General features: G+C 38.6%; 1 protein-coding gene across 4 annotated transcripts in view; it reads left to right on the top strand.

The window, feature by feature from the left end:
- PMS1 (PMS1 homolog 1, mismatch repair system component) overlaps positions 1–18988 on the top strand; it is a 100818-nt gene that overhangs the window by 9171 nt on the left and 72659 nt on the right. For all 4 annotated transcript variants that reach the window (XR_004958660.1, XM_036254264.1, XM_036254265.1 and 1 more), the window contains exon 4: positions 1766–1948. Coding sequence is in view for 3 of the 4 variants with exons in the window: in XM_036254264.1 (XP_036110157.1) it covers positions 1766–1948 (183 nt within the window). In the remaining variant the exon portion in view is untranslated. The remainder of the gene's footprint in view (positions 1–1765; positions 1949–18988) is intronic.

Genomic DNA, 18988 nt, shown 5'->3' with positions numbered 1-18988 from the left:
AAAAATTTAAAGGGATCTTTGTGTTATTTTTCTCAGATGACTGGAGTTCTTATTTATATTGAAAGGCCTGGCCAGTGTGGCTTAGTGGACTGAGCGTTGTCCCATGGACTGAGAGGTCCCAGTTCTATTCCCGGTCAGGGAACATGCCTAGGTTTCAGGCCTGATCCCCAGTGTGGGGCATGCAGGAGGCAGCCGATTGATGTTTCTCTCTCACATCAATGTTTATATTTCTCTCTAAAAAAATCAATAAAAACATATTTAAAAGAAAAAGAAAGATTTGTGTTTCTGTAGTTAGAGACTATTCTCTAAAAAAGCAGACCAGCTATTACCAGACTAATTTAATGTTACATTGGAAAGAGATAAGAACTAAATCTTGGATAGCTCCCCCTCAACACCTTGTATATCTGTTTTATCTAAAAAGTACTGACATGAATGGTATTACATAATTTTAGGTTATTAAACAGATGTATTATTTTAAATACCAGAGTCATTGTATTGTAGGAAGTGTTTTTTTTTAATCCTCACTTGAGGACATTTTTCCATTTTTTATTCAGGTAGAGCAGGAAGGAGAAAGAGGAAGAGAGAGAGAAACATCGACATGAAAGGGACACACACAAGTGCCTGCCACCCACACAACCCAACCACAGCTGGGGACAAACTGCAACCCAAGTACATGCCCTTAGCAGGAACCGAATCCAGGTCTCTCTGGATCACAGGAGGACGCTCTAACCGCTGAGCCAAACTGGCCAGGGCAGATACTTTTTTCTTTAAAACTTGCATCTACAACACATAAAACTTTATGAAGTCAAGTTTATGATAGAAGTTTAGTATCAAGTTTAGAAAATGGTATTCATAGAAAGTGTGATCACTATAGGAATTTAGATTTTTTTTTGTTATGTATGCATATTTTAGTGTTAGATAACACATGAATTGAGGGTTTTTCTTGTTTTTTTCAAATTAAAAACTCAGAAATTGCCATATTAGGTATATTTTCTCAGCAGTTTCCTTTTAGGTAACTATGCAGAAAGAAATTTAAAGTTATGTAAATATTTAAATATCTTATTGAAACAATAAGTAGTTCAAGGGAGAAAGTATTAAAAGTCAGGTTGAAAAATAATTGCTAGACTGTTGGTAGGTGATTTTTTTTTTTTTAAATCCTTACCCGAGGGTATTTTTCCATTTATCTTCAGGTAGAGTGGGAGGGAGGCGGGGAGAGAAACATCAATGTGAAATAGACAAATTGACAGGTTGCCTCCCATACAAGTTAAACCAGGGCCTGGGAGAAACCACAACCAAGGTACATGCCCTTGACTGTAATCAAACCCTCAACTCTGGTCCACAGGCCAATGTTCTAACGGCTGAGAAAAACTGACCAGGGCATTGTGGGTGTTGTTTTTGATGGTTATGCTGTTGTTACTTGTTTGAGAGATTACATATACAAAGGTATTTATAATTTGGTAGGATCTTTTTTAGTCAAGTTTAAACATAAAAACCTATGATACTGAGACAATTCAAGTTAACTTAAAAGATCAGACTGATTTTTCTTATTTTACGGTTGAATCCGAGTCCAGGGAAAATGAGGGACTTGCCCACTGTACCATAGCTAGGAGATAATAGACTTAAGAAATTAAACTCTTACTTCCTTAAGATTTGGTTTCTATAAAAGATAAGTGAATGACAAAGTTATTTCACTTGTGTTTCTGTTTCTAAATGTTGTAACAGTTTAATTCTTTGTATACTAAAAGTATTTTTTAACTTTGTCTAGGAGAATTACGGATTTGATAAAATTGAAGTGCGAGACAATGGTGAAGGTATCAAGGCCACTGATGCACCTGTAATGGCAGTGAAGTACTACACTTCAAAAATAAATAATCATGAAGATCTTGAAAATTTGACAACTTATGGTTTTCGTGGCGAAGCCTTAGGATCAATTTGTTGTGTAGCTGAGGTAAGGTAATTTATTCTATTTTTGTGATTTTATCACAATATTAGAATTAAGAAAAAACTAAGCCAGTATTTGGCAAAGTGTATATTTTTATTTTATTTTATTATTGTGGTGAATATATATAACACAAAAGTTATCATTTTGGGGAGGGAGGGTGAGTGTGTGAGAGACTGTGTGATTGGACATGAAGGTGGACAACCAAACCCATGCAGAGATGCGGAGCAGAAGGTTCCTGTGCTGTGGACAAGAGCAGCCAGTTATCTCGATAAGCGGCTCTTCAGGGCGCTTCCCGGTGCCGCAGGGAGGTCCCACCATTTTGGAAGATCCCAGGTCTTCCCTGGGAGGAGGCAGTGGGAGCGGCTAGGGCCCAGTAATCTGAGCCCACCAGCACACCGGGTACCATCAGACCAGTGGACACTCTGTGTCAACACAGACCGGTGCACAGTAATGGAGCTCCGAAGGTGCCAGTCACTGAAGCCGGGGACAGCCGGGAGCCCAGCACCATCCCCCACAGTGGTAACCTGATCATAGTTGAGATATAACCCCAGCAACAGAGGCTGGGCAGCAGACATCCATCCCTAGGCAACAGAAGCACAGACCAGCAGCTGAGACCCATCCCCAAAATCTACAGGAAAAGCTGAGCAGCAGTTGAGCCCCACAGGGCAGCAGCGCTCCCCAGCCCCCAGCAGCAGGACCTGGGGCTCCACAGAGGCCTGTGCAGTCCAGTAGTTCACAAGTGCAGTGGGAAACCAGAGCCCGAGAGAGACTGGTGTGATCCAGCTGCCTGCCTGCAGGAACTGCAGGGTGCGGGGGCACCAGAGAGCCCTGTGCAACCTAGCAGGGACTGTGCTATCCAGTTACCCATGGGACCTGTGGGGTGCTGAAGCACCAGAGAGGCCTATGCGACCCAGCAGGGACTGTGCAATCCAGTTACTCTCGGGACTTGTAGGGTGCTGAAGCACCAGAGAGGCCCATGCGACCCAGCAGGAACTGTGCCATCCAGTTACCGGCAGGACCTGCGGGTGCTGAAGCACCAGAGAGGCCTGTGCAACCCAGCAGGGACTGTACCATTCAGTTACAGGCAGGACCTGTGAGGTGCTAAAGCACCAGAGAGGACTGTGCAACCCAGCAGAGACTGTGCAATCTAGTTACCCATGGGGCCTGCGGGGTGCTGAAGCACCAGAGAGGCCTGTTGTTACCCAGCAGCCCATAACATAGGCATAGAGCCGGGTCCCCAAAGGGACTGTGCAATCCAGTTACCCGCAGGACCTACAGGGTGCGGGGGCACCAGAAAGACAAGTGCGACCCACCTATGCACAAGATAGGCTTAGAGGATGTGAAAATGGAGGTGGAGTGAATAGAAGCTACACAGATGATCTCCCAGGACCAAACAGGAATTACAACTAAAATAAAGACAAACCCTCGGAGAAAACCAACAGAAAAGCAGCAGGACAGGACCGTATAACCAGGGACACTGGTAGGATCTGCGGAGGCACGAGAGAGTGGCGGGCTGGGAGCCCAGGACAGCAGCAGTTTTAGCTGTGAGCAGTGCCGTTGGGGAATAAAGACCAAGCCCACTCCACGGCGCAGACAGCCAGGACAGAGCGCTTAAATAACCACAGCCACTCACCTGGGGGTTATGGCAGAGGGAGGGCAGACTGCACTGGAACTCTGGGGACACCTGGGATTTGGAGGGCACTCAGAGTTTTTGCTGAGTTGTGGCTACAAAGGACAGTGGCTAGTGTGCTCCTTCCCAGAGTTGTGGGGAAAAGCAGCAGCCCCCTCCCTCAGAGATTCAGCCTTTCCCAGGTGAGACAAAGAAATGAAAATTGAGGCTCATTAACAACCAGCATCTTTCCCACCTTCTGGAAATCCTGTTATGCAGAACACCAGGGCTACATTCCAAGGCACTGAGTAATTGAGACTACTAGCCTCCAGGAAAAAGCTAGAGGATAACTGAACCTTTCCTGGGCTTGAAAATCTACCCAGGAAAGTAAGGCTTGACAGTGGTGTTTAACATGGGCCCACCCAAGCTCATCCAAAGCCAGTACAGGGAGCCATGAACAAGAGAACTTTATCAAAGATGAGATAAATGAAATACAACTAAGCAAATTATCAGAGGTAGAGTTCAGAGCCATGATCTTGAGGAAGCTCAACAGCATGAGTAAGGACATCAGCACTATGAGTAAAGATATAGAAACATTGAAAACCAACCAAGTGGAAATGAAGAATGACATAAAAGAAATTAAGAACACATTGGAAGGACTAACCAGCAGAGTAGAGGAAGCTGAGGACCGGATCAGTGAATTACAAGACAGGGGAGAAAAAATCAACCAATCAGAAATCCAAAAGGAAAAAATAATTAAAAAACAGGAAAACAGCTTAAGAGAACTGTGGGACAATTGGAAATGTAATAACATTCTCATTATAGGATTCCCTGAAAAGGAAGAAAATGGGCAAAGGTTAGAGAATATATTTGAAGAAATAGTGACAGAAAACTTTCCTAATTTAGTGAAGGAAGAAGGCATTCAAGTTCAAGAAGCACAGAGAGCCCCAAGTAAGAAGAACCCAGACAGGCCCACACCATGACACATGGAAATCAAAGTGCCAAAAATTAAAGACAGAATCCTAAAGGCAGCAAGAGATAAGCAACAGGTTACCTACAAAGGAAACCCCAAAAGGCTCTTAGCTGACTTCTCAACAGAAACACTACAGGCCAGAAGGGAGTGCCATGAAGTAATCAAGGTCATGAAGAACAAGGATCTGTATCTAAGACTACTCTATCCAGCAAGGCTATCATTCAAAATAGGTCAAATAAAGAGCTTCCCAGGCAAAAAAAAAAGGCTAAGGGAATATATTAACACCAAACCAGCACTGCAAGATATGCTAAAAGGACTGCTGTAATTAGTAGAAGAAATAGGAAGAAATATAGAACCACACTAAACAAAAATGGCAATAAATAAGTACATATAAATTATCACCTTAAATGTGAATGGTTTGAATGCTCCAATAAAAAGACATAGAGTAGCTGACTGGATCAGAAAGCATCACTCACATATATGTTGTTTATAAGAGACTCACCTCACAACAAAAGACTCACATAGGTTGAAAGTGAAGGGATGGAAAAAAATCTTCTAAGCAAACGGAAAGGAAAAAAAAGCTGGGGTAGCAATACTTATATCTGATAAAGTAGATTTCAAAATGAAGACCATAGCTAGAGACAAAGAAGGCCACTACATAATATCGAAAGGATCTATCCAACAGGAAGATAAAACCTTGGTGAATATATATACACCCAATATAGAAGCACCAACATATATTAAAAATCTTCTGGAGGACTTAAAAGGAGAAATCAACAACAATACAGTCATAGCAGGGGACTTCAATACCCCGCTGACATCACTGGATAGATCATCTAGACAAAAAATTAACAAGGAAACACAGACTCTAAATAAAGCGCTAGATCAAAATGCTTTCATAGATGTCTACAGAGAATTACACCCCAAAACTGCAGAATTCACATTCTTCTCAAGTGCACATAGGGCATTCTCAAATATAGACTACATGTTAGGGCACAAACGAAGTCTCTACCAGTTCAAGGAGATTGAAATCATATCAAGCATCTTCTCAGATCACAATGGCATGAAACTAGAAATCAATTGCAACAAGAACATGAAAAGACATTTGAAAATGTGGTGGCTAAATAGCATGTTATTGAACAATGAATGGGTTACCATGGAGACCAAGGAAGAAATTAAAAACTTCCTGGAAACCAATGAAAATTAACACACAACAATTCAAAATCTATGGGATGCGGCAAACACATTTCTGAGAGGGAAGTTCATAGCACTCAAGAAACAAGAAAAATTTCTAACACACTAACCTCACAACTTAAAGAACTAGAAAACTAACAAAGAGAAAACCCCAGAGCAAGTAGAAGGAAGGAAATAGTAAAGATCAGAACAGAAATAACTGACATAGAGACCAAAATAAACAATTCAAAGGATCAATGAAACAAAGAGCTGGTTCTTTGAAAAGATAAGCAAGATTAATAGACCCTTAGCTAGACTCACCAAGAAACAAAGAGAGAACCCAAATACACAAAATCAGAAATGAAAGAGGAGAAATAATAACTGACACCACAGAAATACAAAAGATTGTTAACAAATATTACGAACAATTATACGGCAACAAATTCGACAATCTAAGCAAAATTGACAAATTTCTAGAAATACATAGTCTCCCTAAACTTAACCGGGAAGATACAGAAAACTTGAACAGACCAATAACAACAAAACAAATTGAAGATGTAATCAAGACTCTCAGCAAACAAAAGCCCAGGCATGGATGGCTTCACGGGGGAGTTTTACCAAACATTCAAAGAAGAACTAACACCCATTATCCTCAAACTATTTCAAAAAATTCAAGAAGAAGGAAGACTTCCATACTCGTTTTATGAGGCCAGCATAATTCTAATTCCAAAACCAGAAAAAGATACTACAAAGAAAGAAAACTACAGACCAATATTCCTGATGAACATAGATGCCAAAATCTTTAACAAAGTGCTAGCAAGTTGAATCCAGCAATACATCAAAAATGTATTCACTATAACCAAGTGGGATGCATCCCAGGGATGCAAGGCTGGTACAATATTCACAAATCAATAAATGTGATACCCCACATAAACAACATGTAAAATAAAAGTCATATGATCATATCAGTAGATGCTGAAAAAGCATTCGACAAAATCCAGCACCCATTTCTGAAAAAAAAGCTCAGCGATCTGGGAATAGAGGGGTCATATCTTGACATAATAAAGGCCATATATGAAAGACGTACAACCAACATCATTCTCAATAGGCAAAAATTAAAAGCATTTCCCTTAAGAACAGAAACAAGACAAGGATGCCCACTTTCGCCACTCTTATTTAACATAGTATTGAAAGTCTTAGCCATAGCAATCAGACAGGAAGGAAAAAATAAAAGGGATCCAAATTGGAAAGGAGGAAGTGAAACTGTCATTATTCGCTGATGACTTGATACTATACGTAGAAAACCCCAAATACTTCATCAGAAGTTTACTAGACTTAATAAATGAATTTGGCAAAGTAGCAGGGTACAAAATTAACGTTAAGAAATCGATGCCACCTGAGTGAGGCAAGCCAAACAGAGAAGGACAAGTATCATATGATCTCACTTATTTGTGGAATATAATGAACATAACAGTCTGAGGAATGGGTTAGTCCCAGAGACATGGAGGTGGGGTACAGACTGACAATCCCCAGAAGAGGGGATGGTGGGGGAGAGATAAACCACAGAACTTATATGCATGTATGCATGAACAGTGGACATGGTCAACAAACTGGGGACAGGGCGTGGAGGGAGGGGGAGGGGGGAATCAGTGGGGGAAAAGGAGAAACATCTGTAACAAAAAGTAATTAATAAAAAAAATAAAAATAAAAAAGAAATCGATGCCATTCTTATACACCAATGATGAAGTTACAGAAAGAGAAACTAAGAAAACAATTCCATTTACCATCGAAGTAAAAAATTAAGATACCTAGGAAAACACTTAACCAAAGAAATAAAGGACCTATTCGTAGAAAACTGTAGGTCACTGAAAAACGAAATAGAGGAAGATACGGAAAAGTGGAAGCACATACCTTGTTCATGGTTTGGAAGAATTAACATCATTAAAATGTCCATACTACCCAAAGCAATCTATAGATTCAATGCAATCCCCATCAAAATACCAATGACATACTTCACAGAACTAGAACAAATACTTAAAAAGTTTATATGGAACCAAAAAAGACCTTGAATAGCCACAGCAATCTTGAAAAAGAGGAACAAAGTTGGAGGGATCATATTACCAGATTTGAGGTTATACAACAAAGCCACTGTAATCAAACCAGCCTAGTACTGGCACAAGAACAGGCATATAGACCAGTGGAACAGAACTGAAAACCCAGAAATGGACCCAAGGCAATATGATCAATTAATATTTGACAAAGGTGGCATGAGCATACAGTGGAGTAAAGATAGCCTCTTTAATAAATGGTGTTGGGAAAACTGGACAGTTACATGCAAAAAAATGAAACTAGACCATCAACTTACACCCTACACAAGAATAAACTCAAAATGGATACAAGACTTAAATTTGACTCATGAATCCATAAAACTCCTCGAACAAACTAGGCAATAAATTTCGGACATCATACGCAGCAGAATTTTCACTGATACCTCACCTAAGGCAACAGAAACAATGGAGAAAATGAACGCATGGGACTACATCAAACTTAAAATCTTCTGCACAGCAAAAGATACACTCATCAAAATGTAAAGGCAACCCACTGTATGTGAGAGCATATTTACCAATGATATATCAGATAAGGGGTAATTTCCAATATATAGAGAGTGCTCATACAACTCCACAAAAGGAAGATAAAGAACCCATTTGAAAAATGGGCAGAGGAACTAAACAGACACCTCTCCAAACAGGACATACAAATGGCTAAGAGACATGAAGAAATGCTCAGCATCACTAATCATCAGAGAGATGCAAATTAAAACAACTGTGAGGTATCAGCTCACACCTGTCAGAATGGCCACCATCAATAAATCATCAAACAAATGTTGGCGAGAGTGTGGAGAAAAGGGGACTCTAGTACACTGCTGGTGGGAATGCAGACGGTTGCAGCCGCTATGGAAAACAATATGGTGTTACCTCAAAAAATTAAAAATTGAACTGCCATTTGACCCAGTGATCCCACCTCTAGGAATATACCCTAAGAAGCTTGAAACACCAGTGAGAAAGAATATATGTACCCCCATGTTCGTACATTTACAGTAGCACTATTTACAAAAGCTAAGATCTGGAAACAGCCCAAATGTCCATCAGTAGATGAATGGATAAAAAAGTGGCGGTACATATACACAGTGGAGTTCTATGCAGCTGTAAGAAAGAAAGATTTCTTATCCTTTGAGATGACATCGAGGGACCTGGAAAGTAGTATCCTAAGCGAAACAAGCCAAACAGAGAAAGACAAGTATCATGATCTCACTTATTTGTGGAATATAATGAACATAACAGTCTGAGGAATGGGGTAGTCCCAGAGATGTGGAAGTAGGGTACAGACTGACAATCCCCAGAAGAGGGGCTTGTGGGGGAGATAAACCACAGAACTTATATGAATGTGTGCATGAACAATGGACATGGACAACAGAGCTGGAGATGCGGCGGGGAGGGCGGTGGAGGGGGAATCATTGGGGGGAAAGAAGAAACATCTGTAACAAAAATAAATTAATTAATAAAAAAAAATCATGCTGGGTAAATAAACTGGATTATTTTGAGGCCAGAAGTGCATTTATGATCACAGTTGACCCACTTTTTAAAGGCAACAGGGTCACCCATGGCTGATATAATCTCTTCAAGAGTTACCTGGTTTAAACTTAGGTAGAAATTATCTGTTTATAATATAATATAAAATAAGTTCTCTTCCTTTGTTACGATTCTCTCTCTTTCCCCGAAGAATATATTTTCCCTGGCCGGGGTAATGAGGGAACTCTTCCTCTCTTTTACTCTCACATGGCCAGTTCCAAAAGTAATTTCTTGTTCAAAGTATGTATATTTAGCCCTGGCTGGTTTGGCTCAGCGATTAGAGCGTCGGCCTGCAGTCCAGAGAGACCCAGGTTCGGTTCCTGCTAAGGGCATGTATCTCTGTTGCAGTTTGTCCCCTGCCCTGGTTGGGTTGTGCAGGTGGCAACCATTCAATGTGTCCCTTTCACTTCGATGTTTCTCTCTCTCAATCAGATAGAGGGGGAAACGGGGGTGGGGGGGGGGACATCTGTAACAAAAATAAAGTGATTAAAAAGAAGTTATTTGATCATTTTTAAAATTAAATTCATTGAAATAAAATCAGGTGTACCATTCTATAACAAGACATCTATATACACTATTGTATGCTAAAGACTAGTCTTCTGTTGCCATTTTAACCACTTTTAAGTGTATGGTTGAGTGACCTTAAGTACATTCACATTGTGTGTAGCCATCACCACCATCCATTTTCAGAACTTTTCATCATCTGAAACTGAAATTCTGTACCCATTACATAATAAATGCCTAGTCCTGGCCGGTTTGGCTCAGCGATTCGAGCGTCGGCCTGCGGTCCTGAGACTAGGGTTCAGTTGCCGCTAAGGGCCTGTACCTCGGTTGCAGTTTGTCCCCGGTCCTGGTTGAGTCATGCAGAAGGCAGCCACTTGATGTGTCCCTTTCACGTCGATGTTTCTCTCTCTCTCCCACTCTATCTGAACAAAAAATGGAAAAATGTCCTTGAATGAGGATAAGGAAAAATAAATCCCCATGCTCCTTTCAGCCCATCCCCTGATAACATCTATTTTACTTTCTCTCTCTATGTATCAGCTGTTGTGGGTACCTCACATAAATGGAATTATAGAATATTTGTCCTTTAGTGTCTGGCTTATTTCACTTAGTTTGTCTTCAGAGTTTGTACATAAAATGTGTATCAGAATTTCATCTCTTAAAGCTGAATAATATTTTATTATATTGTTTAAACCACGTTTTGTTTATCTGTTCGTCTGTTGGTGGGCGTTTGGGTTGTTTCTACCTTTCAACTACTATTGTGAATAATGCTGCTATGAATATTGGTTTACTATCTGCCGAGTCCCTGCTTTCACTTCTTTTGGGTATATGTCCAGAAGTGGAATTACTGGATCATATGATAATTCTGTTTAATTTTTTGAGGAACAGCAAAGAATGTATTGCAGTGTTTATATTTAGAAGAGGAAGAAGTGTTTTATTGGCCCACTGGAAAAAATGTATTCAATGAAATAAAACAGATACCTTAACTATTTAAGATATCCATTTTCAGAGCCTTAACTATATTAATGTGTATTGTGAATCTCTACGGTTGGTGACTTACAGTAGGTGCATTTCCCTGCCACCTACTTGACTATGAAACCCTTTTATTGAGAAGCATATGGCTAAGTTTGTTGTTCTGTGGAACACATTCTGGAACTATCACTATGTCTAGTCAACACAGATAATTAGATTGTGCCCTAGAGATGTGAATGTAGTTGGCCTAAATCTCTAGTAATTAGAGGCAGATTGGGTCCTAGAACTTTGTTCTCCTGACTGCTGGTTAGGTGCTTTTGGTGTTTATAAACCCCAGTTCAGTGCCTGACTTACTTGATTGCCTAGTACCAATTACACTTCACTGTCTCTGCCATAGATTGTACAAGTAGATTGTGGCAGAGCTCATCTAGAACCTTGTTATCTTAATTAGCATGTATTCAGTTATGTTTTATCACATTCTTTGTGCTGTACTACTGTTTGTCAATTTGTGTTAGGCTCTGTTTTATAGAGTGATAGTATATGTGTGTTACTGAGGGACCTGGTAATTGAGATGGTCTCTTTTTAGCTAAGTTTGTTCATTGGCTGTGTAAATATATGTGCGTAGGCTGGCAGACCCTATTTAGGTGAGAATGCTCAGATGCAATAAAATGATAGGATTTTATACCTGATTGTCCGTGAAAAGTGTCATGGACACAAGATATTGTTTCTGTCTCATCTGGTCTCTGGACATCTGTTTAGTAGCCTAGTCTCCCCAGCAGTGATACATTCTTCAGGCTTATTGTGGTCTTCCCTCTGCCCTTCTGCCCTTCTGCCCTTCTGCCCTTAGAGTATTGCCACAGTGTAGGTTTTCTCCATTTTTTATGGGTAGGGTCCCAGCTAGGTATTTATTTACTCTTTGACTGTGGAGCTCTGTAAGGTGAGGCCTAAGAAAGAAACAAAACTTGTGGGTGAGGGAGGAGGTGGAGGTAGAGTGGTCGATTTTGCTGTTCTAGCATAGAGGACTATGGGCCCTTGCTTAGAAGCTATGTGTTCAAACATCATTAAAGGAGGGAAGACCCTGTCATTCCTTAATTGTACTCTGTTTAAAACTTCTTTCTCAAAATTAGCATACCCTGTGCTTCTGTTATTTTCCTTAGCACTTGCTTTTTTTAAAGTTCACTGAGTCTCCAAAAACATTTTAGGGAAGAGTAAGTAGGGTACAGTGATGGGCATTACCCATCATTCTCCCCAAAGACTGTACATGGGAACCTATAGCCCTGGGGTCTTGCAGAAAGGCTATTTATTTATTTATTTTCAGAAAGGCTTTTTAAAATGGGATGGGATTTGTAGCAGAGAACCTCTGAAGCTCCCAATGTTAGTACTATTGTTTAAGCTCACAGTGGCTATTTTAGAAATCATATAATTTGTTTTATAACAGAAGTATTTGATTTTTTTGCTGTTGTCCACACTTGTCAGGTAGACTTTAGTCTTTATTTTGGCAGAGTATTGTAAAAAAATATATAATTTAACATTTCATTATTTTCTAAGATGTATATAACCTTTCAGAACTGAAATTAGTCATTATCAGCTTTGTCTGCTAGGTGGCAGCACTATACTTACACATAAGCCATATGATTTATCCAAATCTACACTGTAGTTCTGATTTTAGATGGCTGTCTTGCATGTTCTTATCCAGTAGTACTTTCTGTTTTGTTTCTTTATTTGATTACTTGAACCCACTTAATATCTGTTTATCATTTTGTTTTTTGTTTCAGTTTTCGAGGCATTTGAATGCCTTAAATATAAATACTTAAAATAATTTTGCTCATCAAAATTAAAAAGGAATAAAAGAATGTCAAAGTATCACAATAATAGAAAACTTAAAAAAGTTATGTTCAGCCCTGGCCAGTTTGGCTCAGAGGTTAGAGCGTTGGCCTGAGGATCAGAGAGTCCCGGGTTCAGTTCCTACTAAGGGCACGTACCTCGGTTGCAGCTTGTCCCCAGCCCTGGTTGGGGTTGTGTGGGTGGCAACCACTAGAAGTGTCTCTCTCACATCGATGTTTCTCTCTCTTTCTCTTCCTCCCTCTCTCCTTCCCGCTTTATCTGAAGATAAATGCAAAAAAAAAAAAAAAATGTCCTCAGGTAAGGATAGAAAAAAGAATGAAAAAAAAAAATTTATGTTCAGTTTTCACATTGCAATATCAAATTCTTGTAGAAAATATTAACAGCATTTTGTGGAATCTCTTTGCTTGTAAATCTTTGGGAGAACCACACATAGATTTTGTGTGTGTGTGTGTGTGCCCCCGCGTATACATGCGTGCGCGCACACAAACACTTCACAGTGAATTTTTACATATGTATACTCCAGATCCAGATATAAACCACTGTCAGCACTCCTCCTCCCAGTCAGTACTTCTCAAAGTAATTGCTATTCTGACCTACATCAACATAGATCAATTCTAACTGTTTTTGAACTTGATCTAAATGGAATCTTACAATATGTATTATGTTTGCCACAGACAAATTTTTTTTTTTTGATGATTTAGGGTTGATTGTGCCTGAAAGCCAAAGGAAATACAGAACTTTGGTGGTAGTAGTAATAGACCCTAGTCACTGTTCAGATCCCCATTTCAGGACTGAGCACTCATTCTCCCAGCTACTAAGAATATTGGTGACTGAATGCTCACAGCTGAGTCTCTCTCTGGAAACTGCCCTTACTTCAACTAAAGAGTTACCTTACTCACGTCATACAGGGCACCTGCATCAGTGACTGGTTGACAAGGGGTTGTAAAGGTCCTATTCCAGTTCACAACTCCACCATGCTATCTGTGCTCCAGAGTGCCCCCTCTGGGTTCTGCCAAGCCCTTGTGACTGGCACAGTCCCACTTCTCTTTCTGCCATGTACCCACAGGATATCATCCTAGGAGCAATCCCCAATAAATGTCCTCACTATTCTCCATCTAGTCTACTGCATGTCCATCTAGTCTACTGCATGTGTAAGCCACCCTATGGTGAGTCTCATAATATTGATAAGGAAACTGAGGTCTTGTGAAAATCAAATGCCAGTTCTCACCCGAACTTCAAAGCACAGTCTAATAATCAGTCTTATACTTAATTGTCTGTACGCAGGGTGCTTTGTAAGAAGTTTACTTCAGAGGAACTCTGCATAGTGAAGTAAATGGAATATGAAATTGTGGCTTATTTAGGGATAGTGTGTTGATGGTGAAACCAATAATTCAGTTTCAATTTCATGCTTTCTAGTGCTGAATTTTCGACAGTAGGTCATGCTGCCTTCTTACTTGGGTGGCTCCAAAGGTGTTTATAAGTTTAAAAGTACCTCATATTTAAATAATAAAATATCTCAGGCTTACAGTGGTAAGCTCAATAGATAGGTTGATAAAGGAGAAGTCAAGTTGAAACTTTGGTGAAAAGATTCTGAATAGTGTTTCAGAAATACAGAAAGCAATATATGCTTGTTAAGGTCATTTACATTTAAAAATAAATGTTGTTATTCAGGAAGACTTAATGATTGCCTTTTTGGGAAAAGAAATCACTTTTTTAAATTTAATGAATATTCTTCACCACTCAGAATTGAAGTTTCATATTTATTTTAAGGCTTTAATTTATTTTGAAAATATTTGGATAGAGATTGCAGTTACATAATAAAAGTTAATGATTTGGTCATTTATCTGCCAAACTAACCAATGCAGATAATTTTTAAGTCATACAGATGTAAATCATCTTATGCTCATTAGATTGATAATACAGGGAAGGGCAAAAGTAGGTTTAGAGTTATGAGTATGCGAAGCACAGAGTTCATTCTTGTATTATTTATTAATTACTGTTACTATTTTCCATGCAAACAGCTATAAACTTTTTTTTTGCTTCACCCTGTATATAATTGGGATAATGTTTTGTACAACATTAAACAGCTATTCCCCAAAACTCCAATTGTTGAAATTATTTTTTTGTTAGATTATTTTAAAATGTTAATAATTTTAGCCCAGCCAGTGTGGCTCAGTGGTTGAGCGTCGACCCATGCACCAAGAGGTCGCTGGTTCAATTCCTGGTCAGGGCATATGCCCAGGTGGTGGGCCCAATCCCCAGTGGAGGGCATGCAGGAAGCGACCAGTTGATGTTCTCTCTCATCGATGTTTTTATCTCTCTCTCCCTTCCCTTCTTCTCTCTCTAAAATCAATAAAGAAAAAAAAAAAGATATTAATAATTTAACCCTGACCAGGAGGCTCAGTTGATTGGAGCCTCATCCCATACACTAAAAGACTATGGGTTTGATATATGGTCAGTGCACATACTTAGATTATAAATTCCATCCTTGATCGGGGCGTGTACAGGAGGCAACCATTCAATGTTTTACATCATGTTTCTCTCTCCCTCTCCCTCCCTCAGCCCTACTCTCTTCCTCTCTCTAAAGTCAATAAACATATCCTCATGTGAGGATAAAAAAATAAAAATAAGATGTTAATAATTTTAGTTATAAAAAGAAAAAAGTAGACTTTCAGCAAAATTGGCTGGAGAAATTTAAAATACATCTAATTCTATATTCTTTAAATACTTTAAAAGAATGGGCAGTTTTTTAGTTTATCAATAATAAAATGATTTTCAGTCTCAGAATTAAATAGGCCAGAGGAATAAAGCACTCTCTTTATAGGTACAGAGAATCCTATTTATAATTTAAAATGGAATTGCAGATTCCATAATCTATGATGAATGTATCAGTGACTGGCACAAATTTGTATGGTTTTTATTTTATTTTATTTTTTTGCACCTATCTTCAGATAGAGCGGGAGGGAGAGAGAGAGGAAGAGAGAGAGAGAAATGTCGATGCGAGAGAGACACATTGAGTAGCTGCCACCCACATGACGCCAGCTGTGGCTGGAGACAAACTGCAACCGAAGTACATGCCACTAGCAGGAACCAAACCCGGGACTCTCCTGTCCATGGGCCGACGCTCCAACCGCTGAGCCAAACCGGCCAGGGCTGTTTTTTTTTTAAATGATGTCAAACATAACTTCTCTTGAAATATATTGTTCATAGAGTAATAATTTTGGTGTATTTGTCATTCTTAAGTGTTAAATTTCTGGTACTAAATACTAAGCATACAGAGTAGAATGAACTAGAGAGTGAAAATCCTGTTTTGACCTATTCATAAAATTTTTATGAAAACTGTATTGTTCCTGTCACATAATAAAACATAAAAAATATTTTTTCTCTATAATAGATATTTTATGTACATTGTCTTAAAAATGATGTTTTTTTTTCCTCCAAAGGAATGTTCAAGAAACTCATACAAGTTTGTGAACTGGATTTTAAATGGAGGCTAAGTTATACCTCAATTTTAGGAGGAATACAGAACAGTTTTGTTTTGTTTTCTTAAAATCAGAACAAACCCTTCCTGGACTGTTTGGCTCAGCAGTCGAGCATCGGCCTGCAGACTGCCAGGTCTCAGATTCAATTGCCAGTGAAGAGCACGTACCTGGGTTGCAGGTTTGATCCCCGGCCCTGTCAATTGTGCAGGAGGCAACCAGTCAATGTCTCTCTCCCACATCAGTGTTTCTCTCTCCCTTCCATTTTATCTCGAAATTCATGGGAAAATATCCTTGGGTGAGGACTAAAAAAAAAATCAGAACAAATTCTGAATTAGGAGTCAGAAGCCTAATTTTCATTCCCAAGTGTTTGAATAAGAGACTTGATCAAAGGCATAAAACAGGTTAACTTTCCTCAGAGTTTTTTTCCTTTTTAATCTATAAAGTGATGATAATAATTTGAGGGTCAGAGTAAATAATACATATTAAAGTATCTTGAATATTGTCGTGTGCCATACAATAAAAGTTATTTTTACTCTTATCTTGAATATGGAAAGTAATATGCAGCTGAATCATATAGGAGATGATATCATCAACCTTGCTTATTGACTTGTTGGTAATCAGTATTTCATCTCAACTTTCAAAGTCTGTGCAAACTCTTCCATATTTTTGGGAAATCCTTTCTAAAATTTTACAGCTATTTCTAGGTAAATGCCTTCTAATTTTTACCACAAGTCTTTTATTTTGTTGCATAAGTTCATGCTTTTCCTTTTGGTTTTCCCTCAGAAGAGTTAGAATTGCCAGCCATCTTCTGCATAATACTCATGTTTATTGATTTACTCATCCAACATTTCCTAAAGTGGTTACAGTGTGCTGGTATTATTCTGATCTGTCAAGTTCACTATACATAATTTTGTGATGAGCTAATATGGGATCTGTAGGTTTGTTATTGTTTTATTTTACATTAAACCTCTTAAAGGGGGAAGAATGAAAAGCTAAGTCATTCTGTTTTCCAAGTGGAAGTTGAGACTCCCTTATTAGTGGGCCCACTTAGCAGTAAAAGGCTTGGAGGAAGCCCCTAGTATAATTCTGATGATTCCTGCCTCATACTCCACAGTGTAGGGTACCTTCTATATTTTTTAGAGCCATGGTGGTAAAGCTTTAGTTAGAATAGGCACAGAAATTTTTCAAGGCTCTGCTTCCTAAATACAGCCTCCTCACAGGTAATAGAACTCTGTTGAAAAGGGAAAAGCCAGAGCTAAGATCTTTCTGTTGCTAGTCTCCCACAGTGGAGTATCTGGGAGAACGTTCTGATGTCAGAGTGCTTATATTAATGTACAGCTAATGTAAAGGCAGGCAGGCATACTCACAGTAAGAAAAATATATTTTAGTCATCCAGGCAAAATCCATATTTCACTTGAATGATGAGGACCATTTACTTTAGTTTTCAGACCCATGTTCCTGTGTGGCATTCTCCCCAAAGTCAGTAAAAACATACAAAAGATTTATAATTATCTTAAATGAATTTTTGTCAAGGGATGATTTTTTTTTTTGCATGAATTACCAGGTGATATCCCATTTTTAATTTACATTTAATCTAAAATATTGAGAAAAATTGTGCTTATCTATAAGTGCTTTTTTGGAATTTTAGCTTTGTAATAAGTACTGTAATTTCTTAAAACTCAGTTTCTTGAAACTTGTATGAGTTTGTTAAACATTTCTTGAAACTCAGTAACTGAACCAGTTTTTAATTATAACTAATAAACCTCTAAGGTCCTCTAAGAACTTGTAAAATTTCTCCTTTTAATATGACTTCTTTTAAAATTTTTTAAATGAATTTTTTAATTTATTTTATTATCACCACCAGATTCATTCACTACCACAATTCCTTAATGTCTCCAGTAAGAGGCACCAGTGATAATTTGTAATATTAAAGATGCTTCTGAGGTGGAATTATTGCAGGTTCAAATGCTAGCTACTGGACTGCTAACGCATTCTGAACCTGTGCCTGGTCCAAAAAAAGGTTTCCTGCCCAGGACACAGGGTCATATGATGAAATGAACTCTTGAAATACAATTCCTTCCTCTGAAGAACACACTGTATTTCATGATTTTGTGAAACAAACTTATGCATTTTATCCTTCACTGTCTTTAGTAGTGAATTGCAGAGCATTTCCTGTATAAGTAAATATTCATAATACCCTACACCTTCTAACTTTTTAAATGTTAATGTTAGAAATAATATTGTGTTCTATTTTTTACTTTAACACAAGTGTTATATTATGATCTCTAAGGTCCTATTTTGCTTTTTTAGTACTTCAGTTTATTTCGTCTAGGCTGGAGTATATTTACTATCTATTAATGTTTTGAAGGATGAACAATTTAATATCTGTAAAGTACTTTGACGTAGTTAAAGCAAAAACCCGTGTAACCTTATAAAGTATTAGCATCATCTTCATCTTATCATCACCCTCCCCTTAAAGATGATAGTGTAATTTATTCAGGACTATCTAGCAAGCCACTGGCAGAGTTAGTACTAGAACTCAGAGTTCCAGGGCTGCCTTTGCTCTGTGACACCAACTTTAGGTCAGGTGGCTAGCTCTTTGGAGAATAGAAATAGAATTCAGTTGACCTTGGCACTTTGGAGAAGTGGTTGGTTAAATGTAGAATTGTTTTTAAAGGGACAATCATGGAGTAATTAGAGACAAAGAAAATCTCTAGCAATCTGTCATCTTTATTTTGACAAACTTTACTAGAAGAAATCACTGTTGGACATGCTGGAGTTGTGATGTATCAAGGAAGATTAAGTTTAATTATCAGGAAAAATTCTAAGTTATACAACTTTGAGCCATGGAATATATTTTTG

This window comes from Molossus molossus, unplaced genomic scaffold, assembly GCF_014108415.1.
Source record: "Molossus molossus isolate mMolMol1 unplaced genomic scaffold, mMolMol1.p scaffold_m16_p_11, whole genome shotgun sequence".
Lineage (NCBI taxonomy): Eukaryota > Metazoa > Chordata > Mammalia > Chiroptera > Molossidae > Molossus > Molossus molossus.
The sequence above is the reverse complement of the archived record's forward strand: the minus strand, read 5'-3'. Positions and strand labels throughout refer to the sequence as shown.